Below are 27,513 nucleotides of genomic sequence, written 5' to 3'. Positions count from 1 at the left end.
TGACTGGGCACTCCAAAGTTGGGGCTGGCACACCCTCAGCAACATAATGAGGCCATAACGAGAGCATATCCAGGCTCTTTGAGTTATGAATTGATGGAGAGACGTTAAACCGTCGCTCTCCTGCACAGTTTTTGAGGCTAGGGGAGCAGAGGCTCTCGGTCCCTATTCACAGCTCTCTCCCCACAGCAGGAGCCTCGTACGGCAGCGCTACTGGAAATCTGAGTCTCAAATCACTCGTTTGGCGAGAAGCCATGGTCCTAAAAAGCAAATTGGAAATGTAAGGAACTTGAGTGTGCTGCTCATTTGGAATAATAAACAATTGTTAATGAAACGGGGATGAAATTCATCCGAGTAGAGTCCCCTCCCTTTGTAAAATGGAAAAAAACAAGCTTTAAAACGTGAAGCGATTTTGCTTTAACCGGGCCGCGTGACTTGGTTCCGAGAGCCAAACGAGCGAGAGGAAAGGAGGTAGCCAGAAGCAGATAACCACATGCTCAGGGGACTCTAAACCAGAAAAACAGAAAACACGGTCATGTTCCAACCTGAAAACACAGGCAAGCTATTTTTCACTCTTGCAAACACCTGGCTGGCGAGCGTGGAACGGTCTGTAGCTGTCCGTAGACCTATCTAAAGTGTATGATGAAGTAGGATTTGCGTTGTGTGTTTTAGCAATAAGAAAACTTGTTCTTGAAGGCTCAGTCCCAGCAGATGCTGTGGTTGCTTAGCCTTGGCCCTCGGTCTTTCTGTGCCCTGCAGCAGCACACGTTAATCCCAGTGCTTCAGTGGCTAATGCTGCTGCTGGGCAGTCTCAGACTGCCACGTCCCCTGTACTCCCACCTGGACTTGCACGGGTGTCTGCAAACTACGTCACAGCCACTGCTGAGAGCCCGTTTCTGGAGTGCCTGCTTTAATTTACAGGGACTGCAGAACTTTTGCTGGTAAGATCCTCTCTGGCTGGCTGCTGCACTGTTGCGGTCAGGCATGTGGGAGCGTCCCTCAAGCTGATGGCAAAATAATGACGTATCTTTTGGGTGTGACGGGGCCTGTGTTCTTGGTGCCAGAGAAGGGAAAGGGCTGGGCATTCCTTGAAGTTTGCTTCCTAAAAAGAAGCCGAAATTTTCCATTAAGAGGCACCTGCCATGCAGCTTCTTGAAAAGCTGCGCAGTACTAAGGTATAGGCAGCCAAGCTTGCCCCCTTTCCTTGATTCTGTCTAAAGGGGGGGAAGAGTTTCTGTTTTTCGGTTTGTTTTTTTTTAAATTTGTATCCTGTCTGCAAATGAGAATCCATCTTCCGCAGAACTTTAAAAATAATCCTTGCAATTCGACACGGATCCGCCTCCGACTGACTGTCTAGACATCTGTACTGTCCGCCTCTGCTCAGTATCTGAGTTCTGGGCGGTGGAAGCTGGTCACCCTGTGTTTTGTGACAGTCCATTGCAAGTTCCTCAGGCGAGAGCTGTCTGGTTATGTGCGTCGCAGCACTCCGCATGTACCTAGATTGTGCTCAAGAAATCGTGCAAATCCAACAGCACTGAGCGGCTGACTCTGAGCCGCTCCACAGCAGGCATTGGTAAAGATGCTGAATATTTGTGTTCGCTTCCACAGCAGTTCCTTGGATAGATCAGTGTCCTGTAAAGTTGTGATCTGCAGTCTTTTGGGCCAGACAGGCTCTCGAGACAGGAGAATGTCTTCCCGAATAGAGTCCTTATTTCTGACGCAGCTTGGAAGCTGGAGGCATTTCCCTCCCTAAGTGCTGATGACAGCCGCTGCTTGCCCGCGCAGCAGGCACGAGTTACCTGCCTTGGAGGAAACCTCCCTAGATAGTTTTTGTCCCTGACATAACTCCTTGGTCCTTGAGGGTGGTGACTCGGGACATGACGGGTAGACTGTCTGGCTCACGTTTTCTTACTACGCTGGGATGGTTTCATTGACGTGAGATTCGTGGAGGAGAAAATGCAGAGGTGTGTGCGGTTGGTAGATGTGAGATCATCCCAACAGCAGAGTTCCCATGTGTCTGACAGATCCACACCCAAATCCTGATGCTTGGACCCTGTTCTCCATTGTTACCAGGTGACACTTTATGCTGTGTGCTGCAGTCTGCTCTGTATCATTTTCAAGGGGGAGGCTCAAACTCCTGAACGTTTTCCTGAGCCCTAGTGTTCACTTCACTGCTGATGTTTTGTTCCCTTCTCTCTCTCCTAGAGTGCGAGCCCATAGAAGCGATAGCAAAGTTTGATTACACTGGCCGAACTGCACGGGAGCTGTCCTTCAAAAAGGGGGCTTCTCTTTTGCTTTACCATCGGGCTTCAGATGACTGGTGGGAAGGACGCCACAATGGAATTGATGGACTTATTCCTCATCAATACATCGTTGTTCAAGACACGTACGTCACCTGTGTTAGACCCTGCGTGAGGATGGGGGCCACTGAATGCTGGGAAAATTTGGGCACACTTAAAACCGTGCAAGAAAAACCATTCGAACTTGAACCTCTGTGCTGAAGTGTTAGGGCCTGCACTGGCTTGTAGGCCTTTCAGCCCCCAACACCGCAAGCTTCTCCATGTCAGAGGTCAGAAACAGGTCCATGGTCCTCTTGCCCTTGTTGGGCCAACATGGTTAAGACACGATTGTTTCAGAAGCCAGCGGCACGCAGTGCCACAGCCTTGATTCTGCAGCTAGAAGGACCAGATGCCTGTTTTTGACTGCACTGGGGGGCAGGGGTGGGGAGATGAAGGGCAGGTAGCAGGGGAGAGCCTTTGGGCTCAGACTCGTGTCCCTTGAGCTGTATCAGGACATTAACTACCATGGCACCGTGCCTTCTTGTGCACAGACATCAGTGGGCTTCCATGTAGGCGCAGGGGTCCCCTTCTCCGCAACTTGCTGGTTCAGCATTTTTGCTGTCCAAGGGTTTGTACGCACACTGTGCTGACACTAACGTAATTGGCCTTTATACTAGAAAGGGCACACTCCTGCCTTTATATGGCCCTGCATTGGTGTAATACACTTGTATTTGAGTGAAATCGGGGACAAAATTATACTTTTGTATAATTTACAGCAGCATGGTTGTCTCTGTTGCTTACGGGAGAGCAGCCACTTTCTCAGGCAAACGGGCTATTACCTGCTCCCCCTAGTGGCAAGTCACAGTCACAACAGCCTGCTTCATGCAGCTATCCCACAATACCTGGTTGTCTGTCTGCTTCCTATCCCAGTGCAACTTATATCTGCATATAAAACTAGCACTAATGCAAGGAGGCGGTGTTATCAGGTCCCTAAGTCCGGTATTTGAGTGCTGTTCCCTTGTTAGGCACAGAAATCTGGGTCTCTGATGTGGAGTGCAATTTGTTCCTCACTCTGTAATAATAAAAAGGCGTGTGGGTGGGTGCAGCAGCCCCTTCTGACACGATATCTTTCCCTCCTCCCCTAGTGAGGACAGTATTTCTGAGAGATCCAGCCCCAAGTCTGAAATAGAAATCAACTCGGAGCCACCTGAAGAAAAAGTGACCGCCAGAGCCAGCGCCAACTGTCCAAGCGGCAGTCACGTTGCAGATATTTACCTTGCAAACATCAACAAGTAAGAGCGCTCTTGCATTGGCATGAGAAGCTCAGGACTGAGGGCAGTGGGTCATTGTCTTTCTTGAGGAAAATATTGGAAATAGGCCTACTACTCTTTCCCATCCACTTCTGCTTTTTCCTGCTCATTTCCACTCCATTGTTCAGCTCCCTTTTCTCCAGCCTGCCCGAATCACTTTTATGCACGCCCTCTTCATTCCCACACCGCCATTCCACTTCAGCCCCGGGCCTAAAAAAATAAATGCCTCACATTGTCTTGTACGCTCTAAACAGATGCTTTAGCATGTGGCAGAGCCACCAAGATGTAATATTTTGTGGCCTGTTGCTGTTTGTGTCTTGTTAGAGCACCCAAGCTCAGGCCTTCGTTATGGTAAGTCTGGTGCGGTCACTTGGGAAGACGGTCCCTGGCGAGAGGAGTTTACAGTCGTGAGTTAGAGAAATAAGTCGCACCTTGGCATGACCTTCACTGTCACTGCTCTCTCCCAATCTCTCACATTGTTTGCTCATATCCTTTGGGCCAGGGATATTTTGAATGCGTTCTCAAGATGTTCAGTGCATTTGTGGTTGCTGTAATGCAGCAATAAGAAAGGGGGGAAAAAAAAGTACCTTGCATTCAGTGCTGTCCAGAACGACCTTTCACATAACTTTTGTCCCAAAGCCAGTTGCTAACTATGAGTGCCACACTATTGAAACCACAAGCCTCCCATTGCCCCAGTTTGATCTGTTCAGCGAGGTGTGGACATGCTAGTCTGTTGATGAAAATCTGGAGAATGAAATTGTCTTGCTTTTTCCTCCCCCTCCAAGGCATTGTTATTCCCAAATCTTTCAGTTCATTTCATTGGTATAAGATGGCACGCTAGGTTACCAAAGCAACTCTCTCAGTAATAGAACTGAGTACCCTAAAGCTACTAGCGCTGTTAATTATCATGTTGCAGAATTGCTTCTCGACCTCTGGGGCACAGATGGAGAACTCTTGAAAAATGTTTCCTCTGTGATGCTGTTAGTGCCAAATGATGGGCCCAGTCCTCAGCTAGCGGGCAGCCATGTGGCTTTATTTAATACCAGTGAAACGAGTGGTGCGTTTTTACCTGCTTGATGAACCGTTCAAGTGTGGGACTGTATCGGGTGTGGAACAGCCTGCACCGTGGCAAGTTCCGTTTTGGAGAGTCACCATCTGCTGCAGAGCTCTGCTCCTTGTTGCGGTACCCTGAGTGATGCTTTTGCCAGGGAAGGTGTGATTTTTAGCAGCAGTAGCATAAGACCACTTTTTTTTTTTTTTTAGGGTGGTTTGAATCGTCTGACCTATGTGCTAACAGAGCGTGGCAAAACAGATCAGATGGTTTCGCGGTGGCTGTTGTGCCACCCACTGAATTAGTTTTTTGATGCCAAAATCCAGCTAGAAATAGTACGGTTGTAGCAGTCACTCGTGCAGCCTGCGCTATATATAAATCAGTCTTTTCCTTTAAGGCATGCCAGGCTGCCTGCTTTATAGCACGCAGCAGTCTTTCTAGAATGGCCACGTCTAACGTGTATGAAACCATGCTTTCAGACTGCGCGTTGCTGGGGGATGTTATGGAGATAATTTTGGGAGGCCAGCTTATGTACTTTTCAGTCTCGTACACCTATAGCACGGCATAGATTATCTATCGTGGCCTTGCTTAGGGTATAGAAAAGGCATGTTTCTATAAGCAGCAAAAGACTGACTCTTGTTGCTAACGCTAAACATCCTTTAAGGCAACGTGCCTACCTGTTTTTAAAAAGAATGCCACGATGCCTTTGCCCCAGAGTTTTAATAGATTTTCTGTTATGCACCTTAGCCAAAAAGAGAACCTCTGATGTAATAACCCAAAAAAATGGTGTCTAGACTAGCTGATGGCACAGAGGGGTTTTTGGTTGAAATGACAATTTTTCCTTTATTACCGAGTTAAATGCTTTTCCATTTAGTCTTTTGCATGTGCTAGGAAGGCGTACAACTGTTTGTAGTCTAATTGGCTTCCCTCTGACAGACGTTAAGGTGGGTGGTTGTAATGTTGTATGATGATGCCCTGAGCAACGATGGAGGTTACTAATAGCCCGGCCAGCCACAGGTCTCCTTCCACTGCCGTCCGTGTTGTCTGGGGGAGCCCTGTTTTGAGGTCTGGCTCTCTGTGGGTCTCCTCTCATATGGACTTGTTTTGCTTTTGCAATTGAAGGCAAAGAAAGAAGCCAGAGTCTGGCAGCATTAGGAGAGCTTTCCGTCAAAGCGATAGCCATGGGCTGACAAGCTCTTTGGCTGAACCAGCCTCTGCGGGAGCCGGAGCCACTTCTAGACCTTCATCTCAGCCCATTATGAGCCAAAGTCTCCCCAAGGAGGTTCCTGATAAATGTTCCATCAGCGGCCACGGCAGCCTTAATTCCATCAGCCGGCATTCGTCCCTGAAGAACAGGATAGAGAGCCCGCAGATCCGGAAGACCGTGACCACAGGAAGGTCAAAGAGCTTCAACAACCATCGGCCCATGGATCCTGAGGTCATTGCTCAGGTAAAGGAGACCCTTTAGCATAAGGGAGGTTGGCTTCTGTTTTCATAAGGGAGGCACCAAATGGGTTTAAACCTAATCGCATTCATTCTGGGTAAACTCTTCTTCTTAGCTCAGCTTTGCTATGCTTAGGGGAAGGATGCGTTCCAACCCTTTGCATATGTGAGCGCTTCATGGGCTCGGAGACAGATGCTGAACGTCCTGTGCTTGTCACTCACGCCTTTGCATGAGCCATAAGTGTGTATCCACCCCCTCTTCCCTCCCCCACCTGTTTCTTGTATCATTTACAGCATAAGAAGGTTGTCCAGAGAAACGAGGAGTTTGCAGACCCACACAGTGAAGTTTGGCTCTCCGTTTTTGCCACGGCACCTGTTTGTGCTGGTCCGTACAGCAAAGATGAGGGTTGCAGGGTATATTTGAGCGTGTTGATGGGGCAAGGAGGCAAGATTTTATCATGAGGTTGGCCGCTCTGCCTACCCATAGATGCTTGCCCAGCAATTGATCTCATCTCCCAGCTTGCACTTGCGCATCCTTTTAGCGGAACGTAAATCCATGCCTCGGTCTAATCATGTAACCTTGTCATGTGTAAGGCAGTGGGACTGTGTGTGTGAGTAAAGATAAATGACTCGGGCCTTTATGCCACAGAAGCTCTGGCATGTTCAGTCTTCAGAACCCACAGCTCCTAAGGTGTTCATTACAGAAAACTGATACTGATTTATCAGGAAAAAAACCATTCAACAGTCCAGACGCTGGGGCCTGAGAAAAGCAGGGGACTTGGTATCAATTTAAAGCCTTTTTACCATCTGAGCAACTTTGACTGTTGGTGAAATTTTGGAAGCATTTGCAATAGCGCAGTCAGAATAAAAGTGATGCTGGCTCTGTTCTGCTTTCACAGCAGCGTCTTTTCGTGTTTACAGACTCGGATACGTGGTAAGAAGCCACCTCCAAATCAAGTTGTTGCCCCTTTGCGTTTTGATTTCTTCAGGCAGGTGCTTGCGGGTGTGGGGAAGGCTGCCCTACTGATGTGTACGCAGCTGTTCCTTCGCCCCACGGAGATGGTTTTCTGCATTTTTAGACCGAGTCAGCATACAGTACACGTGACGGGGAAGCAGTTTTCACCTTTTGTTTTTGCTACCCAGCTCTCGGAGAAAAAGTGGGGTTTTTAATCTTCCCTCATTTCAACCCTCCCTAGGTATCTTCCCTCTCTCGCTTAGGTTTTGATATAAATACTTCTGTGACAAAATCCTCTTCTCTTATTTATCCATCCCTCTCTTCACAGAAATGTCTCCAATAATCTCGTGGTGCTTTGGTACCATGGGCCCTAAGAATCATGACTTGTGTCAACAGAAACAGCCACCAGGATCTGTAATTACTGTGTCTTGGCTTGGCCTGTCTGCCACAGAACAATACCAGGGCATAGAAAACAGATTCAAAACAGCCAAACGTTTGAAGGAAGGCTTAGACTGCAGGGAGCTAAAGCTATTGATGCAAGTATCGGAGTGAAATATTACAGACTTCCCTTTTCGCCAGAGGTTCATGCAGTGTTCCCCGTTCCAAACCCTAGATACGCCTGCACACGCATGCTCGTCCATGCCGGCTGCTTTTTTTCAGTATGTGATGGATGTGTCTGAGGCTCAGGAGCACTTGGCTCTCAAGTTTCAAAGTCAGCTCTGAGGTACCCTGAATGGCTAATGTCTGCAGACTTGCGAACCAGAAGTAACAGGATTTCCAAAGCCCCCCCCCAGCCCTGAAAAAATGGATAAGTGAAAATTACCTGAACGCCTCCTTACAGGTGAACCTGTGACACTAGATAGCTTTTACTGGATGTCAGGTTATCGTACCATTAACACTGGCCTTTTGTTCAGGGTCCAAGTGAATATCTGTTACATCCTCTGCTGGGGTGCTGTGTTTGGCCTTTGCCGTATCTTTAGCCTCAGTTCTGTCGGAGGGCGTTATCCGGTTCTCACTGTCTTGCTTTTTTTATTCTTGTTAGACTTTAGCTGAAACAAATCAGTCTCTTTGTCTTTCAATTAGGCTCTCACGTAAGTTTTTCTCTTCAATCTCCTCTTCCTGCCAGAATAATAAACTGCAGTAATTCGTTGTTTCCACTGGAGATTAGAAGCTTTAAAAAAAAAAAAAAAAAAAATGGCTGCATTAAATTAGCACTCCCCTTTCATGTCCTCTCAAGTGTCAGTTCAAACACCATCTTGTAATCATCTGACATTCTACATATCTTTCATAGATCTGTAAGTGTTTTAAAATCTGCTTGGTCTGGGGATAGGATTGGAGGTGTTAGGTTACTGTCTTTGGTTCCTTTTACCACTCCTAGACTGATCTTTACCTCCCCCGCTTGCTTTAAGGGGAGGGGGGGAAAAAAAGCCTCTAAGGAAGCTAGAAAGCTGTAGCCAAAATATGAGTCATGGAAAGGCTAAACCCTTCTGCTCTCCCGTGAATTCTGTTATACCAGCGGACTCCAACCCATAGCTGAATCCTTAATAAACTTCTAGGTCTTGACGTAGCTCAGAACAAACCCACCAATTTTACTTTGGTCTCGAGGAGCGCCTTTGTAGCGCTGTGCTTAGTTCCCATGATATTATATAAGCTGGAAGGGAACTGCCGATGCCTTGTTCTTTTGCCGTGCGTCTCCAGCATCCTCTGCAGATTTTAAAACTCAGTACAATTTACAGTTCTGTTTATGAGATTTTCACAGGAGATTAAAAGCACCTGCGTAAGACCTGAGCTGTTGAGATGGCTGTAACAGATACGCGCTGCAGGGTGATAGGATTCTCCGAGTCCCAGCAACCAGTGCAGCAAGCAGCTAACATCATGCTTTTGTTCTTTCAAAGAGCTGCTCTCTCTGATATCATTGGAAGATTATCCCTGTGGGCCAAGGAAAAAAAAAGGGACAAGTAGAGATCCTTATCTTTTGAACTGCAGGCTTTTCTCCTAGTAGTTTGGGCCAGGAGAGGATTTTATTTGCATCTTCAAAGTCCAGGAGCATTCAGGAAAAATAAATTGCAAAACTAGCCTCAAGGAAAGTGTTATCAATTAGTTGGCTCCGGTCTGATGGAAAACAGTATTATTAATTGGCTTCAATATGTTCAGCGGCCAGTCATCCTAGCACGTAAGGCTGATGTCCCTTTCATTTTCAAGGTCAGATTAACCCTTGCCTGCCAATGATGGCAGACGCTTGGCGCTAGAGTTGAGACGCGGTGTATCTACAGTTGACTCTGGAGCGCGCTCGTTTACGTGTGCATCTAGCCCCTGTGATGAATTCGGTCTCTCTTCAATTTTTGCAGGACATTGAAGCTACTATGAACTCTGCCCTGAATGAACTGAGGGAGCTGGAAAGGCAAAGCAACGTAAAGCACGCGCCAGACGTTGTCCTCGACACGCTCGAGCCTTTGAAAACCTCCCCGGTCGTGGCCCCCACCTCGGAGCCTTCCAGCCCTCTGCACACCCAGATCATCAAGGACTCTGAACCAGCCTTCCAGCGGAGCGCCAGCACTGCTGGCGACATCCCGTGCGCCTTCAGGCCGGTGAAGTCGGTCAAAATGGCTGCGCCGGTTAAACCTCCAGCAACTAGGCCAAAACCTACCGTTTTCCCCAAGACCAGTGCCACAAGCCCTGCTGTTGCGTCTTCTCCATCTCAGCAGCCTACTGACAAGTCTTGTACTGTCTGATGAACTAGAAGCCACACCGTGGATGTAATGTTATTGTTTCAGATGAGGAGACCATAGTAAAGAGACGCTGTAATTCCTATTTAACTAGTTTGGGACTTCTGTCGAAGGTTAGTTTGTAAGTTGTCACTGCCAGGAGCGCTTCCTGGGAGTGAAGATGTTAGTAATTAAGCCTCATCCCGTGCACTCTGCATTAGTGATGTTAGTACCACAAAATCCAGCATCCCACACGTACGAGGTGGACAGAGGAAAACCCATTATCAGGTCACTGTGAAACAGGAGGAAAACACAAGGGAGCAATGAATCAGTTCTTGGTTTATAGTTGATGCCTTGTTCAAATGTTTGGCCACTGAAGGAAGTTCTCAGTGGCATCATGTTTTGAATACTGGTGTAGTGACTTATATAGTCTGTGCTTTGTTTGCCGCAGGGAAACAATAAATAGTCTCTTGCATGTTTCGGTGCCACTGGTTGTGGAGCTTGGACATGCCTGTTTCTTGTGCTTTATTGCATTGCCTGCTGGTGCCACTGTGCTTAAGGGTCTGTCTCAGTTTCCATTACATTTTCTGTTTTTCAAGGGTCTTAGCTCTTAGTCCTAGAGATTTCTCTCCTCGGTTAAGACTTGTCATGACGGATAACTCTGAAACGGTCTTAGTTTTGCTGAGTTGCATGCTATGCGTCTGCTCAGAGTGAAATGCAACACATCTCTTTCAGATTTTTAGGAGGGCAGAAGAATCCCGGAACATATTGGTTATGGGCACTCCAGCTGTGCTCCCAGATTTTAAACATAGCTCTGTGCTTTCTGTCTAAATGACGTTTCCATTCCATTAGGCGATAAAGCAGTGTGCAAAGCGTGTGTCCTTCAGCAGGGACTTGAAGAAGGAATGTAAAAATGAGTTAACGTTTCAACACCAGCTACCGTGCTCTCAAAGAAGCTGCCTTTCCTAACGCACGTGTCCTTGTTATGCTTGAGATGGGCCAAAACCAAAATCTCAGATCTGAGCGTACCTAAAGCTTGGGTTCTCAAGGTCTCCAAACTTTTCATCGTTTGATTGTAAATGAGTTGTTCTGTGGGCCGGGCCACCATGAACCATTGGGGGTAGGGGGACAGGGACACAAAGCACATGGGACTTGAGCAGTATAGTATTCAACTTTATAAATTGCTTAAATGCATATTCTTATGGTAGATCATTGTGTCTTCCAAGGACTCTGCAGACATTTTAATGAATTCTTAATATATGCATTGATATGCTAGACTGTGACCGTCTCAAGTGCTAGCGGGCTGTATAGGCTCCTCTGTATTTGCTGGGAATTTCCAAAAAGCTACAATTTAATGACAAATAGCGAAAGGAAATGCACACGTTATACTAAAACAGAGATGAATCTTGCAGTCCCGCCCAGCCAGTGAGACTCTCAGCTGATGTTTCATCTTTGGCTTACCTTGTCATGCCTGAGTTTTGTTGCAGTCTGGAAATAGTCACACATCTTAAATTCTTATCATACCCACTTGAGCAAGATGAGGAGGGAGATGGTTTTCCCATTCTCCTCTAGTTTTCTGTGAAGTCCTGAATTGCAACCAGAATTTCTCATGGCTTAATGCAGATTTGTAGTCTTTTTAACTGGCATTTTATTAAAAACAATACATTACATCTCCTTAAAAGAAAAAAAACAAAAAAAAAAAAAAAAGTTGGCCTTAAATATTCACTTCCAGTTCATTAAAAGGAGTTTGCTTGGATAGACTTGCTGGGTTTTTTTTTTTTTCATCTCTAAAAGGAGAGGAACTTCTGTATGAATGGTGTTTGATGGCAAACGACTGACCCTCTCTATGCCCTGAATTTTGGAGACTTGACGAGTTTGTTGGCAAGAGTGCAAAGGAAATGCCGAAAAATTTGTTGGGACCACTTTCCTCGTTCGTTCTTCCTTCGTTAACGTTCAGCAGCCTTTATCTTTTGGGAACGCTGCATCCGCGCGCTGCTTCTGTTGGATTGTAAACTGTCCCCATCCAAGGGAATGAACCCGACCAGCTAACTCGCTCTCAGGTTCCTGATGGACTCCAAGTACCAAGAAATCTCACTTTCCTCTGGAAATCGATTTACAAACCAGTAAGCAATTAGTGACTTTTCACTCAGGCGAGACTCTGGCAAATCTGTTGTTTAGGTTTTTGTTTGGATGGTGACTGGTCAAAGTGAATGCTGGTCTCCCTGCCCAGGAAATGAGCAGAACAGGATCTTGCTCTGAATTCACTTTGGCTCATTAGTAGTAATGCCTTATTTTCTTTTGGTTTATGCCTCGCATTCATGTTGCCAAGAGACAGTACCCAACTACACGCAGCACCTTAGGACAAGGTGGTGGTTTCCTGTCCTCAAGACCCACAGTACAAGTGGCCATAAGAGATCAGCTGCTGGTCTCCGTATGGAAGTAGCATGCTTGTTTCTAGAGGCCAGGACACTGGGAAGATCCTACTGAGCGTATCTTGGGCAAATCAACTGGAATGGCGGTGTGCGCTGTGCTTCACGTTCAGATACGCAGCTGGCGGCGTAGCCTGGAGAGCGTCCTTGATGCTTCAATTTGTCTGGGCCTACCTAACCGGCAGGAAATGCTTCAAAAAAACAAACCAGCCCCGCAAACACCACTGGTAGCTTGTCTGTCTGGTGCCACGGACTATGTGGGGCGAGCAGTTTGTTTGTTGCAAATGTTTTATGACAAACTGATTGGGGAAAAAGGTGGAAAGAACTGGAAAAGGCCACACCCTCCACTTGTCTGGTGGGCATCTTACCGAAGAGGTCAACGTGACATGGAAAACAGGACGTTGTGCTGCGTGGGGAAGTGTATATGTTAATTCATAACTTCATATCCAGAAGAATTATTAGATCTTCCAGGGAAATGCAGTTTCGTAACTTTTAGTGCGTGTCAAATTTAAAGTATATTCTTTTTTGAAAAGAGAAGTGTTGATAACTGGAATAATGTATGTCTGCTCGGTAATGCTTTGTATGAACGTAAGACTTTTTTTTTTTTTGTTTACTGAATGTTGGATTGAAATAATCCAAAGCGACCTTTTAAAATAAAAATACAATTTTAGGTGATCAGTCTTAATAGTTTCTGCAGTTCTAACCTTGTGCATTTTCTTCCTTAGTTGGAAGTTACTCCACCCTGCTTTGACGCTTGCTGATTTTCTGCCTCCCTGGGAATCCAAAGGCTAACGATTTAGGGCTTGTAAACTTAGTCCATGTATCAAAACAGTGAGATGTGACCAAAAATACTTTTGCTTGATCTTTACTGGATGCTTGGTTGCAATGAAAACCATCACATACTTGCAATACGCTGTGACAGCAAGAGTTCTCCGCTATGTATTTGAATGCCTGTTTCAAAACAGAGTTTTTGAGTTTTTCTTGTGAAGAATACTTTGCTTTATTTTTTAAATGTAGGATTGTTCTCGCACAATAATGTGTTCAGATAAGGTACTGACAAACTCATTGGCCAGATCAAAGCCTAGTTTTGTAGTTGTTAGGGGCTGGCAAGCACCTTGCAGATCATCGCATCCAGCCTGTTAGAATTTAGATGGGAAATTCTACATTATGCCCCAAGTCTTTTACCTTAGTTTTGGGTATGTCGTCACAAGCGAAGTTCCCTTATCTAAGGGAGTTCTGCAACAGTAAAGGGAATACTTAAAGTAGAGTTTAGCCCTAACTTCTGTTTCTTTCCTAAGCGTTGGTCGAGACATCAACGCTTCACTGAATGTGGGGTAGGCATCTCTGTGCACGTAAACCTCTGCAGTAAGCACCTCGCAGCTTCGTTACGGAAGCATCTCCCCCGATTGGACTGGACTGGCTCTGCCAGTTGAAGGGAGGTTGTATTCCCAGTAGGGCATAATGCCCTATTAAGGCAACAGGTGTAGGGGGGTGTGCGTGTGCGCGCGCGTGCGTGTACATGCACCATGGTCAGACCATACATTCAAAAAGTCTTACAAGATGCTGGATCCTCTGCCTTAATCCAGTGCACCAATATGCACGTGCTTAACCGTAAGCATGTGAAATGATCCTTCTGCACAGAAGCGAAGCCTTCCTCCTGGCTCATGGTGTGAGAGACCCAGCACTTCGCAGGACTGAGCCCTAAAGCCAAGGGGGCTTGCTACAAAAATTCAAATGCACTCACTCATTTTGGCTTTGCACTTCAGTCAGAGAAGAAAAGCCGAGGAGCAGCTATGGGTTCCCCGCTTCTGGGAAGGATTCAGAAAAGAAAACGCGTGTTAACATAGATTTGCTTTTATAAAAATATCACCCCTTTTGTGAAATCATCTGGCCTTGACTACCCGTCCCACAGCCATAGCATGAGTTTCCAGGAGAGAGGAAGCTCCTGCTTGTCACTAGTAAACCAGGAGCAACCAGAAGATTTCCTAAAGGGGAAATGAGTTTTTAAAATGGTTGGAGTTAAAACTTGTGGTTGGAGAAGGCGTGAAGCATTTGTGGGCTTAACTCCACTTGTGTTGCAGCTTCACATGTTCTCGTTGAAGGTATATTCCCCCTACACACGTTGCCTTGATCTGCCACTGGTTGGTGCAGCTGCCTGGACTTAAACCATTTCTAACCCACTTGCTTGTGCCTGCGCAAACTCCAAAGGGAGCCGTTACGTTCTGTCTGCTGTGTAATGCACGTGGCATGGCGTATGCAGAAACTGCTTCTCGGACCTTCAGCTCTGCCCCTTCACCTACTAGTAATGCCAAAAAGCATTACTAGAGGAAGGGTTTTGTCTCGGCTTAAATCTCAAGTCTCATTTCTATTGAAGAAGGGAGCAGCAAAGCCGCCACTTAAAAACTGGAAAACGTGCAGTTGGTGTCTGTTGTTTTTTGGACTTCCGGAAACGTTGTTCGAAAGATTTTTGTTTTCCAGAAACGGAGCAAACAGAGGTGGGTTTGGGCGTGGGAAGGAGTCACAACCGTGCAAATACTGCTAGGTCAGGTTTCAGTGCAGGGAAAACATCTGGCAGCTTGCAATGGAAATTGCAGACGGACCCTTCATTTTAGCGGCACTATAATAACTTGCTTTTTAAGTGGACTTCACCAGCCTTTCTCTATCGGCAGAGCGCTGTAATCTGCATAAACTGAGTCCAGAGGACCTGGACTCTTAGCGTGCCAAATTGCTGGAGCAATACTTGTAAGCAACAGGTTCTTTAAAAGACCAGCTCTGATATATGTAGCCACAACAGGACAATTGATGAAACTGTCCCAAATTTGAAGAATAGCAGCAATGTCTTGATTCTACTGTATGTAAGAAAGGTCACTTGCAGTTTAGCAATCGTGTCTTTCTTTCTTCCTTTCTTTTAATTTAAACCCTAATCCTGCAGGAGCAGGCTAGGTTTCATACAGCACATGGGGGGTTTCTTTTTGTTGGTTGGTTTGTTTTTTTTTATTAACAGCAACTGTTTAATGGTTTGGGCTGAAATGTTACTGTTAAAACAATTTCCATTGTTTCATGTCTTCTACACCAATATATATATGGTGTATATATTTACTTTAAAAACTGTGTAAAATTGTACTTTGTATATACAACTATGTACAATATGGAGGTACATCTCTCTCTTTTTTTTTTTTCCTTTTTGGTACAGTATTGTACAGTATTAGAAGAGTACACGTGTTGGAATTGTTAAATCCGTACTGGGGAAACGCAGTGTATCTGTTTGTCATTAGCAATAGTTTTCGGAGAAATAAATGTTTCAGGTATGGTGGAAATGCTGACCTACAGACGACAATAAATGGTGTGTAGAGAGGGGGTGTGTGTCTGTGTCTGTCGGGGCGAGAGTGTGAGGGAGAGAGAATAGAACCATTGGTGTCTGTCTGCTTGGGGCGCCGTGCTGCCTGCCTCGAGATTTTGAGTTTCCCTTGGATTCAAAGCTGCTTAAATAACATCTGGAAAAATGAACAAGGTGAGGGAAGTCTTACAGGCTGCAGCAATAGTACCGTGCCTCTGGACCAGCAGCTGCGGTACAAGCAGCAGTCCGCACAGCCTTCTGCAGGCAGCCTATCTGAAGGACGGGCGGAGGAAGCGACCTGCCCCAAGTGGTAACCGCAGCAGCCGAGCTGTAAGCAGAACCCAGGATTTCTTGCTCCCGGTGCCCTCGGCGTGGCTTTGCACGTGGTGACAGGCACCTCCCAAAATGCCGCTCGTGGTACTCTGCCCCTGCGCCAGCACGTGGAGGATGCTCACGTGATTAAACCCTTCTAGTTCATCCGCGCCAGCAACCTGCTATCGAAGAGTCATTTTCTGGAACAGAGCACGCGTTACGCCTCGACGGGATGCCTTAATCCGCAGCTGAATTGGTTGCTCTGGGGTCACGGGTGATGTGCGTGCAACCCGCTGTCGCATGGAGCAGGACCCCAAGCTAGGCATCCCCCTGCCCTGCGTGGCGGCTGCTCGCCTCCTGCATTGGCCAGCGGTGGCGGAGCTGTGAGAAGGGAGCGGAGGTCTCTCTGCACCGGGGTGGCTGCTGTCTCCAAGAGGAAAGGGCCTGGGAGTGTTGTGAATGTTTTGCGCGTGGCTGTAAATTATGCTTAGCGCTACAAGACGCCTGCAGTGATGTTGCTGTCAGCATAATCGCTGTACGGGAACAGATGGGAGAGCGAATGCTGGGAGACATATTTATTCCCGCTCCCTCCCCCAGTACAATGCAAATGCATTTCTACTTTCTGCCAAGCAGCGTTGGGCTCGTAGGTTGAGGGCATGTTCTTGTTCCTGTGAGATTCCCCCCGGGCTCATTACTTGTTTATGGGGCCTGCTGTTTTGCGCGTGGTCCGAGATGATCGCACCTTGGGTTGCCCGCTAGCCGAGATCAGTGGTATACCGCTAGGGCCGAGACGCCCTTCCTCTCTCCAGTACCACAGAGGTCATTCGTTACCGGTTTCTGGTCTCCGATTATAATGGAGTCAGGGCTGTGCTCTACCATCATGCACCAACTTTAACAAAGCACCTCTGCTTTCCTGTTGAGGAGAGCTGAAAATGTTACGGCTGAGAAACTGGATACAAAAATGATTAAACAAAAGAATGAAAAACGACTTGCTTTGGTCAGGGCCCCACGGAGCAAGTTTTGATCTAAGCAGTGGTGGTCTAATGTCCCAGCCCCGGATTTGAGAGAGCGCTCTGCCTGTGGCTACGTTTTCCCTTTTTGACTGGATTGGAAGGAGACGAAGCCAGCAGGACGCAAAGGAAGCATAAGGGAATGTTTTGTCCCCCTCTCTTATTTTTAAATGGGTTCTTTGTAGTGTAAAAGTATTATTTATTTTTTAGCAAAGTTGCTCAGGGCTTACATATGCCCGGGGGGGGTGGGGATTGCAGTGATATAAAGCGTGGCTGAAAAGTGCCCAATCACTTGATCCTCTTGCTCTGTGCTTGCAGTGATGTTTATAGCCCTGGAGGAATTTATAGCTGTGTGTGCTTGGCCCTTGCAACTTTTTCATGACTGACTTGGATTCCAGTTGAAATAATAATTAGAGTGGGGGGGAAAGGTGGGCTGCTTCCTTCAGGCCTTCTGGCTTTGTCCTGCCTGCTTCTGAGTGAACTTCTTGTCCCAAAGCTGTGGTTTTGTCCCTTGTCCTCAAACGCCAAAGGCCTGCAGGATGCTGAGTTGCACCCTTTTCTGTCTGGCATGCATCTTCAGTCCACGTACTGGAGGCTGTCACGCAGCAGCCCAAATACCCCACCAAGCCCTCAAAGCAGAGCGTCGCCACAGAGGGAAGCGTGCCTCCTTAGTTAGTTAAAGTGCTGGTCTTGGAGTCGCGGGGGTCTGGGCTCGGTTCCCAGTTCTGCCACGATCATCGTGTGATCTGGAGCAAGTCGTTCAGCCTTGCTGTGTCTCGCTGGCCCAGCTAGAGCAGCATCCCCTTGCCTCCCATGGGCGGGTGGGGTGCGTGTCTCTGTGAACGAATGTTTGTTTGTGGGTCTTTTGGATGCAAAAGTGATCGAGCACTGGATCGGCAAGGGGATACCAGTCGATATCTGCCGCTAGGAAGCGTGGCGGGCTTTGGAAGGTCGCCCATCCACGTGGAATCGGGAGGCTTAAATCAGCACGGCGCGTCCAGCCAGAGAGCTGGGCTTCGGCCTGCCCACCTTGCAGAGACGAGACCCTGCACTGACTCCCCCAAAACTGGAGCCTGTTCCAGGGAGCTGGAGACTTTCAAGCCTCGCTCCCACTAAGCCACGGAGACTGCCTCCCACGCGTGGCCCTCCCAGGGGCCGTTCCCTAGCTCTGCTGGCCCAAACCCCACACGGGAAGGCATGAGGCATTTGATTTGTTAATGGGCAGCCAGGCTGCTAACATTTTTCCATACTTTTCCAGCTCCCATCCAGTCTGGATTAGACACAGCTGTCCAGTTACAGCAGGACGTGATGGAGCATGAACTCCTGCAACCGCCTGACTGAAAAACGCTTGATCGCTCTTGTTTGCGTGGAGCAGGGTCCCGGCCCCCGGCTCAGAGGAGTGCTCAGTCATCCGTATTATGGGCAGCTTACCCCATCTTATTTTTTTTCCCCAGCATTTCTCATTCAGGGGCTGGGGAAACCACCTCCAGGTTTTTGTAATTAGGGGTTAAACGAGCCCTTTGTTTAGCTTCCAGAGAGTTAATTATTTACAGGAGGGGTTAGTGTGGGAGAACAGGGGTGTTTGATGTTTAATCAGACTGTTTTGTGCAGGGCTGACAGCCAGTGGTGTGCAGCTAACCATGCCCACGCTTGCTGCGTGCCAGGGCCGGTGGGGAGGGAACCTCAGGGCCCCTGAAAGAGCCGAGGTGAGCAGGGGGTGGACCCGCTGCCCTCTTGAAGTTGTGTTGCCCCACATCACGCCTGCCTCTAATGCAACCGTTGCATGGGCAGGGTAGCCAAAATGCTGGGAATTTTTATTTCTGTATTGAATTAGCCTCCCGGATCTCAACAGTCTGCCATAAACGGAGCTGGACGCCCACAGCGGGCCTCGCTGTAACTGGGTCGGGATGTCTGAGGCTTTTGTATCTCCAGTCTCTCTGCTGCAGAGCTAACACCCGGCTGCTTTTGTTGGACATGCTGCCTTTCCTCTCCCACGGACAAGGAGGCTTGTGCTGAGCTGGGGGAGAGCGGTGCCTGGCTTAATGACGAGGTAAGAGACCCGCAGGATGCTGGGATGGGGAGTCTCGTGGGTGACCGAGGCAGTGCTGCGGGGGGCTGTGCGCCGACTTGGGCCGTATGCCCGCTCTGGGGCAGGAGGAGTAAGAGCCTTCTGTGGATGTTTTTTCCATGGGGCACCTGGCTTATGGGTATGGGGCACAAGGGCCAATGAGGCTGTTAACCTGCCTGTTCGCCCTTCCCCAGAGCAGGTGGATGGAGGCTGCATCCCTCCTGCTCTCTGGTCTCTGTCCCATGAGGCCCTTCCTGCAAGTGGGGCAAGCATCTACTGCTGCCAGGGTTCATACATGTTCGCGCTAGGGTCAGCGTGGAGCAGCCTGGGATTTGGGAGGCAGCAGATGCCAAAGGCACTTTCTTCCTGCCAAGGTCATGGTCTTGCCTCCCGTGCCGCGCTCACCACCACACCAACGTGATGCTGAAAACCAAGGGACGCTCCCCCACTGCCCCCAAGGAAAATGAGTGGGGAACATGCAGTTAGGAACATCCTTGCTGAGCTCTGCAGGGATCCTGCTGGGGTGACCTGGGAGATTCATTTCATTTCTCTCCGACTCTTGTGCTTCTGCTTAGCCGGGCTGCTTTTTGTGTAAGAGGACTCCGTCTGCTTAAAAATCAGCTTTGTGTTTGCACGTGTGCACCTCTGGTCGCAAGTAACCCCTAAGAAGACCCTCAACCGCCTTCTTGATAAAATGCCCCATCATTTGACGGCGGGAATGTGTGGGGAGGGTGATTTTTCTCTGCCAGGCATCTTGGGCTTACTCGGGTACGAAAGGAGTGGTGAACGTCACGGCCCCTGCCCCGCTTTGCTCCCAGACTTGGGCATGGGTCCTGCAGTGGAGCTGGGCCTAGGACCATGGGACCCTGGTTTTGTCTGGGGATTGCGGGCGCTCGGGGAATACAGACGGGAATTTGGGTAACGCAGGTAACAGCGTCTCTAGCGAAGACTGCACGTAATAATGCAGAACCTGATGCTGAACCATCGATGTCAGGGGATGGGATTAGGCCCACAAGTGTCTAGAAGATGGCCAGCCCTCCAAGCGAGCTAGCGGCATCCTGTTTAAATCCAGTCCTGTCATTCAGCTGGGAGAGGCCGGGAAGTACTGTGCCTTCCGAGCCATGCTGGGACCCGGGGGCTCTTCACTCCCGACAGGATCTGACTCCCTACCGCGAGCTGAGGCTTTTAAGGTAATCGGGCTCCTTACCCTTAAAGTCCTCTTCAATAAATCAACAGGCCGATTGGATGGAACATCCCTTTCATTTTTATGAATCTTCAATTAGCCTCCATCGATTTCCGGGGGGCTCAGGTGGCGCCCGGCGTTGGTCTCTGAGCATGTAATGGGAAGCCGAGAGGTAACGGATACACAGAGAAAAAATGATTTTTGATTTTCCATTAGCTGTTGCCGGCCGAGGACATCGACTCGGAGGCTGTAATATCCTAAATCCTTTTAATCAGATCATTTATTCCAACGTGGGCAACAAGGGGGTCGAATCCCCCCAGCGCTTTGATTTATTTCTTTGACAGAAAAATAAATGCGTTGGTACATTACAAGTAAGAGGCTGTTGGAGCTCCTGGGAGAGGCAGGGGGTGGGGGCAGTTTCCAAGCTGGGAACCCGCGAGTGGCCGTTTAAGCGACACAGGCCGCCGAGAGCGGCAGGGCCGATGTTGCACCCGGGTGCTGCGTGGCATGGCTCCGCGCCGGGTCCGTCTGCACTGTCGTTGGAGGTGTGCGCAGCGCAGCCCCAGCAGCAAGGCCTGCCCCGCACCTTGCACTGAGCTTGTTGTTGCTGAAGTTTCCCTCCTGGCAACCCCTGGCCCGGCTAGCGCATCTGTACATGTCGCCTACCCCGGGCGCATCTATACATGTTGGCCGCGTGTTTGACTTGGATTCGCCCTTTGACGTACTCCCGAAATACTTTCCGATGGGTGGCTCGGGAAGAGACCGGAGGAGACGCAGGCTTTTTGGTGGGCCTTCGTCTGGGGCCTGATTCTGTTGTGGTTACTCCTGCTGAGTGGGCCGCCCTGTTACAGAGATCTCTCCGAAAACAACGGGATGGGATCGTGCATGGACTAAGCCGCTACCAGCACCCGGCCTCGCGCCTGTGCTGGAGCCAGCCCCCCTCTCCTCTCTGACAGTGGCACAGCAGCATCACCCCTTTCAATGGACGTGACACCTTTTTTTCCATTTTTGTATGGCTTCCCAGCCCACACTGTCTCTCTTGATTTATACCAAGGTCACCAGGAAGCATTGATTAGAAATCTTTGCTGTTTCTCGCCCCACGTGTCTGTGCCTGCATGCGTCGTAATAATACCCCTTTTCTACAGAGCCCGCTGTCACCTCCTGCCTGCCACTGCGCCTCGTTGTCCCCTTGGTATGAGATGTGCCCCCGGTCCGAGACCTAGACAGGACGCTCGCCCTGATGCTGCCATCCAAATCGGGCTTTGGCTGGAGCGGAGGTGCAGCCTGGTCCCTACCCAGGAGCAGATGTCTCGCTTACAGTGGCTTCATCTCGATCACCTGCTCCTGGCTTGTGCTGTGTCTGTGAGGAAGGGCACTACAGCTGTCGGGCTGCCCTGCCCCTCGGAGCCTGGGTTGGGAGGTTGTCGGCAGCAGGACGGTGCTGGCTTTCCTCCTGCCTTGATTTTTGGGGCGGTGTTGCCACCTTGTGGAGCGTTAATTTAGTCGATGGAGCAGTCTTGGTAGCACGGGACACCTTGTCCTGCCAGGCTGGAAGCTCTGAAATGGGTGCCTTATGCTCAAGACAGGCCTCCGCCCCTCTATTGCGAGTCTGTCCCCCCGGTCTCCTGGTTCCAGATGGTCAGCGTCGGTCCCACAGTGAAGCGCGTTTCCTTCCCTCCCGCGGTTGAGCAGGGCTTTTCCTCCTCGCAGGAAAGAAATGACCGTTTTGAAGGGCAAAGTAAGGCTGTAGCGCAGCTGGAGCCGCAACAGGAGTTGTTTGGTTATTTCCCTTTTTAATTGCGTTTCGACCCACTCTCTCGTTGGTCTGATGCAGGATGTTACCAAGCGCGTCCTGCTTCTCAGAAATGAAAGGCAGAGCGAGGGCAAAGACGCAGGATATTAGGCTCTAGTTTGGAGCCTTCCCAAAGCTTGGAGGACCTGTGTTTATCCTGCAGGAATATGCATAAAAGTCTGAACGGGATCTGGGCATGGCTGCTCATTTGCCTTATGGTGTGCTCGGGAGCTGTGACCTGGGGCAGAGCTTTCTGGTGCTAGGTGCTGTACAAATGGATTAGGAGGAAGTCTGTACCCTGAACTGTAGTTGCCGTGAACTTCGTAGGGTTTGGGACTGGAAAAGCAGTTTGGTGCCAGCTGCGGTTCCAGGAGCAGATATGCCTCTGCTGGCCGTGCCTTTGGGGAGCTGCGCTCACAAAGAAAAAGGGCTCGTAGCCTGGTCTGACAAGCTGCTTTTTGTTCTTGGGAAACGTATTTAATTGCTGCTTGCTTTTTCATCTTGCCCACTCTTTTCCTCCCCCACCCGCCCATTTCAACAGATCCATTTTTACATCTGTTATTTCACATTTAACGCAAAACCCACATGGGTTTGAAGTCTCTCTCGTTAAGGGAGATTGTTCTGGCTTCTCTCCTTGATTGAGGATCACGTGACGGTTGGCGTGGATTTCCAGGCCCGTCCGCCAGTCCTTGGAGCAGTCAGGCCCCTGTCCATGGGGTTGTGCTCCTTGACCAATAGGCAGGATGGCAAAAGGTCAATCCAGCGGTTAAAAGAGGAGACGGGGTATCAGCGTTGGCGCTTACACGCTGGTCAGCACACATGTGGTTGCTGCGTGGTGGAGCACTGTTGTGCGAGGCCTTCCCCCAGTGCTGCATACAGCCCCCTGTGTTGGCTAGAGAGAGGCTTTGAGCACAGAAGCGTGTGCATTTAGCCACGTCAGTCGGTGCCAAGGTTGCGCCGATGGCCGGGGCACCTTTGATGTTGGCAATAGTTTTCCTCCGTTCTTCCCCGTCGCTTGCAATCCTTGTACAATTTAGCAATGTAAATGTGACTTTATCCTTGGATGCTGAGTGCAGAAGCATCAGTTTGCAAACCTGAAATGGGTACTGGGGCTCGTCACGTGCGTCGGCGAGCGCGTGAAGCGTTACGCCTTGGGTTTGGCTGTATCACGTTGCCGTGGGCAGGGTCGCGTGAGAAAATCGCCAGGTATTGTTTGGCATTTCCTTTCAGACTGCTTGCTGGAGGAGGCATCTTCCTTGTCATTAACTCGGAGCAGAGGGCACGAGATCAGAAACAACGGGGAAAGTTTTCTTCGTTGGAAGGGGTCTGATGTCCCAGGTAAGCGGTTTGAATCCAAGATCCTTGTCTCCGGAGAGCCAGAGCCGTTCATGGGGAGTCTCCAGGGGAGCGGAGTGAATGAAGCCTGCCTGGTAAAATCAGGGTAGGGGCTTCAGTTGAACGTGGTTGGACCTGCCGCCGGGTACAGCCGATGGCCTTGCAGAGATCTGATGAGCAGCGGAGCAGATCGTTTCTGAAGGTGGTTTGGCTTGAGAGGGGGGCAGGAGAGTGTTTCGGGGGCCGTTTTGAAAAGAAGCGGAGTGATTTGGGGCATAACGCTGGTAATTCTGGAAGGACCGTGTGTCGGATGCTCCGTCTGTGGCTTGGTTTTCAGCGCTGCCCAGGAAGCCCCGCTGCGGTCGGTGCTGCCCGTATGCGCAGCGAGAGCCCGTCCGTGGCCCAGAGAGCTTGCGCTCTGAATATATAAAGCAAAGGCGCTATCCTGTCCCCGGTACAGACGCCCAGAGCAACTGAAGGGAGGTCCCCGCTGACCCGAGGGGGCGTCCATTCATGCAAAACTGAGAACTCAACCCAGGTCCCCTTCTTCCCAGTCTGCAAAATGCACCTTTCTCTGGACCTCCCTGTACAGCAGTGACCTCGGGAACGCTCTGAGGAAATAACGTCCGTAGTTCTCCTTTGAGTTACGGTCCGTACCCAGCGTCTGCCTCCCTGTGGGCCTGAGCCCTCGGCCCTGGGAGCGTGCCCGAGGATGCTGCGTGTCAGCTCCCCTCCCTTCCTTTCGTGGAGCTCTGTCTTGTGGGGTTTTATATTACCAAGTGGGGAAGAGCAGAGGAGCAGCATCTGTCCCCAGCCCAGTACCTCCCCGAGACGTTTTGGGGGCATGCAGTGTGCACGCTGTCCCAGACACTGACTGCTTTTGAGTGGGGTGGGTGGGGAGGGACCACGAGGACAAGATTCGGCCCTTTTTAGGCAAATCCACCCCCCGCAGCAAGCAGTGGTTGGAATGGAGCATCACGGAGGGGTCTCGCGGGGATGCGCGCAGGGTGTTCAGACTGGAGGAAAAAGGGGCCGTGTCCCTTTAAGAGAAAAAGAAAGCAGGAAGTGTGAACAAACGGAAGGTCTCAGCCCCGACTTGCCTCTGTCCCGGCGGTGCACGGAGATCCCTGGGCCAGGCTGCGTGGAGGGGCCGTGGCTGGTGGAGGACACGCGGCACGGTCGAGGGTTTTCGCTGCCCGCCTGGCTTCAGCCAGCTGCTGCCTGCAGGTGGGTGCGTTCTCCGCCTTCCGGAGCCTGCCCCAGAGATGCAAGGAGCTGGCGTGCAAGCTAGGCTCTGCTCCTCCTTCTGGAGCCCGTGCACAGGTTGCTCCGCTGGGTCTGGGAAGCCCTGATGTGGGGATACAGGACCGCGCTCAGTCGCTTGGTGTGCGTGTGGGTGTGCACGCCATCTAGCAAATGCTTCCCGCGGCACATCCTTTCCGTGCGAGCGAAGGGAGGACGGTGACGCACGGAAAGGATGTGCCGCAAAAAGCATTTGCTAGATGGGGTGAATGCGACTGGCCCCAGGACAGGCTCACGCTGACTTTCCCGGTTGGGATGGAAAGCCTTCCTGCTTTCGAACTGCCCGCCCGGGCCCGGGCTCTGGTCTGAGCGAGAATGATGCCAGGGCACACACGAGACACGCAGGCCTGTCGGTGCGAGGAGTGGCTCAGAAATGTCCTCTTCCTCTTCCGGGCGCTGCAGGGAGCCGCTGGAGTCGGGGGGCTGAGCACAAAGGCCAGGCCTCGTGAGCCACCTCCCACGAACAAGGCCGGATTTGGGTCGATGGCAAGGAGCTGTTCGAAAAACGTAAAGTTTTGGTTGGGCTGTAACTCCTCCCCTCCCAGCTGGAGCGTTTGGGCTCGGGTTGTAGCGCTCGCCCTAGGAAGAGCGCGGTCCCGATAGCCGTGCTGGACCGCCAGCCTCTACCCCGCTTCCTGGGCTTGCTTTCGCGTGGCCTTCTAGCATCCTTGTTGCGCCCACACCGAGCGTCTCTGCACAGGTTTCCTAGCAGTCGCGTGCAATGCTGCCGTGTACCCATGGGCGGCTAAGCAGAAATAACCCGAGTCCCAGAGGCAAGGATGAGCACTGCGGGTTCGTCTGCACAGTGGCTCGTCGCGGTTGTAGGCCCAAGGTGGAGGAGCGGCCGTGGGAGCAGCCCGTGTACGGCTTTACTGGCGAGTGGGTGCTGGCCGCCAGCCGGGAGGGCTGGGAGCAGGGCTCGGCTCGTTGCTGAAATGCAGCCGCTTCGGCAACTTCCAGCCGGGTGCGATGAGCCAGGCAGGGCGCGTCTCCCTCTGACGCGGCAGGGGCTGAACGCGCTGCTCCCACCGCCGCTGAGCCAGGGCGAGACCTCATCTCACTGCAGTGATGGGGCCGAGCGCAAAGCCGGCCTCTGGATTTGGTCCCCGGGCCCTCGTCGGCATGCTCGCTCCTGCCCCGGTCGCGCCCACCGGTGCCACGTGAGGCTTCCCACCCTGACAGTCGCTTCTCGCGCGAGCGTGGGGGTTTGCTCCTCTCCAGAGCCCACCCCTGCTGCTGAAAGGAGCTGGGCCGGGTCCGTCGGGCTGGTGAGCCACGGTCGCTGAAACTGGGAACTTTTTGCTCCGCGGGCAGGAAGCCGAGTGCTTCCTCTCCAAGCCGGAGCTGACTTCCGTTTGTTGGTTCGCAGGCTGGTTTTGCAATCCTGTGAGCCCCTGGGTGGTAGGAGGGGCCTCTCTTGACCCAGCGGGTTTCATTCTCTTGCATGGCTCCGGGGCGAGAGTCCAGCTTCCCAATATCCTCCCATCCCTCCGGTCCCTTCCTTCTCCTGCCGATCGCAGGGAGGAGGCTTTTTGGCTGCTTTTGGAGGTGTGTTAATAGGCTGACCTGTTCCTGAGCTTTGTCGAGGCGCAGTAGAGCCGGGAAGGTAAGGGCCAATGTCAGTGCCGGATAGCGGCGCTGGCCGGACCGGATGGTTTAAGTGATTTGCTTCGTCGGGGGGTGCTGACTTCTGCCGGGTACGGTCAGACCTCGCTCCGCCAGCTCTCGTCCGCGGGAGGGGCCCGGACGTTAAATCCCAGGGTCGCCCTCGCTAGCCAGGCGGTGGCATCCGCACGTGCTGCGCGTGTCCGAAGGCGTTGCAGTCGGCGCCGAGCTCAGTGCTGCGAGCTGGGGGAGGTCTCTCTCTGGACCCAGGCTGCTCCTCTGAGCCTGTGGCTGGTTTCGGAGAGAAGGAAACGAGGGCTAGGATGTTTGGGACACATGGGAACACCTCCCTTTTCCTCCCAGAGAGACTCGCCTTCTCCTCTCTGCTCCGCAGCTCCGAGGCAGCCTGCCCTCCCGCTGGAAATGCAGAGCACGCCGAACTATCTCTGGTACACGGACGACGTCTTGGGCCAAGGCGCCACGGCCTGCGTGTACAAAGCGCGCAACAAGGTGAGGCGGCGGGGCGGCGCTGGGCTGGCGGAGCCGCGGTTCTCCTCCCCGTCGCAGGTTGGCACAGGCGCCCGCCTCGCGCGGTTCCCCGCCAGCCGCTCGAGCTGTCCCGTTCGCCCTCGGTGACGTGGCCAGGCCACCTCTCCCCTTCCTGCTGGACTCTGGTCTCCCAGCTGCCGAGCTCTGCTTCAACACCCCTGGATCCCCAAGCACTAGGATTTTCTAATGCCCCTCGCCGCGCTTCGCTACGAGCTGCCAGCTCCTCCTCCGCGCTGCCCTGTAGGCTGCTAATACCCTGCTCTCAGCTGTGCTCGAGCTGTCCTAGGTTTCACTTCTCTTGGCTTGGGGCCCCGTTGCATCCATCTCTTCAGGTCTTGGGGCCAGCGACCAGGGCCACGCAGATGGTTCTGCATTTGGACGGTAGGTCGTCGCTTCACGGCCCCTGCGCTGCCCTTGCAATGAGCAGCCTTTCTCAAGCTGGGAACAGCGGCTGCAGGATCATCGAGGGCAGCTGGTGTTGATCTGATCCGGGCCTTTCCCCTTTCGACGCTGCCTTGTCCGGGACCTGGGGTTATGGGTCGGGGTCTTGGAGATGCCGTGGCAGACTTCTGCTCCGAGTCTAAACTCCCCCTGACCTCGCTGGGGGGGAGTTGGTGCCTGCTGAGTGCTTTTGAAACCTCCCCACAGTAATTTGCACGTTTCGTGCATGCTCCGTGTGTTGTGTGATATTATCCCGCTGGGATAGACGGAGGCAATTATCGGTTTTGCTCCTCTTTGAAGTTTTGAGTTGTCCCTGCTCAGAACCGGGTCTTAGCCAGGAGACTCTGTGTCTGTGGTGACTTAGAAACAGCTAAATCTCATGGGGGAAGTGAGCGCCGGGGGGTGACACA

At 51.0% G+C, this 27,513-nt stretch overlaps 2 protein-coding genes across 5 annotated transcripts in view; both read left to right on the top strand.

Moving 5' to 3' along the window:
* The window catches only part of SRGAP2 (SLIT-ROBO Rho GTPase activating protein 2), a 163,794-nt gene extending 148,271 nt beyond the window's left edge, over positions 1-15,523 (top strand). For all 3 annotated transcript variants that reach the window (XM_090024974.1, XM_090024971.1, XM_090024973.1), the window contains exons 20-23: positions 2,203-2,383; positions 3,422-3,568; positions 5,760-6,087; positions 9,384-15,523. In XM_090024974.1, coding sequence (XP_089881100.1) covers positions 2,203-2,383; positions 3,422-3,568; positions 5,760-6,087; positions 9,384-9,767 — 1,040 coding nt within the window. In that variant the 3' untranslated portion in view covers positions 9,768-15,523. The remainder of the gene's footprint in view (positions 1-2,202; positions 2,384-3,421; positions 3,569-5,759; positions 6,088-9,383) is intronic.
* A 151-nt stretch (positions 15,524-15,674) lies between these two features.
* Positions 15,675-27,513, top strand: part of IKBKE (inhibitor of nuclear factor kappa B kinase subunit epsilon) — a 33,420-nt gene continuing 21,581 nt past the window's right edge. The window contains exons 1-2 of one of the 2 annotated variants that reach the window (XM_090024975.1): positions 15,675-18,878; positions 23,102-26,623. In XM_090024975.1, coding sequence (XP_089881101.1) covers positions 26,450-26,623 — 174 coding nt within the window. In that variant the 5' untranslated portion in view covers positions 15,675-18,878; positions 23,102-26,449. The remainder of the gene's footprint in view (positions 18,879-23,101; positions 26,624-27,513) is intronic. The other variant, XM_090024976.1, reaches the window with a different exon arrangement.

This window comes from Crocodylus siamensis, chromosome 13, assembly GCF_052110815.1.
Source record: "Crocodylus siamensis isolate JL-2025a chromosome 13, ASM5211081v1, whole genome shotgun sequence".
NCBI classification, from domain to species: Eukaryota; Metazoa; Chordata; order Crocodylia; family Crocodylidae; genus Crocodylus; species Crocodylus siamensis.
This window is presented reverse-complemented; position numbering and strand designations above follow the sequence as displayed.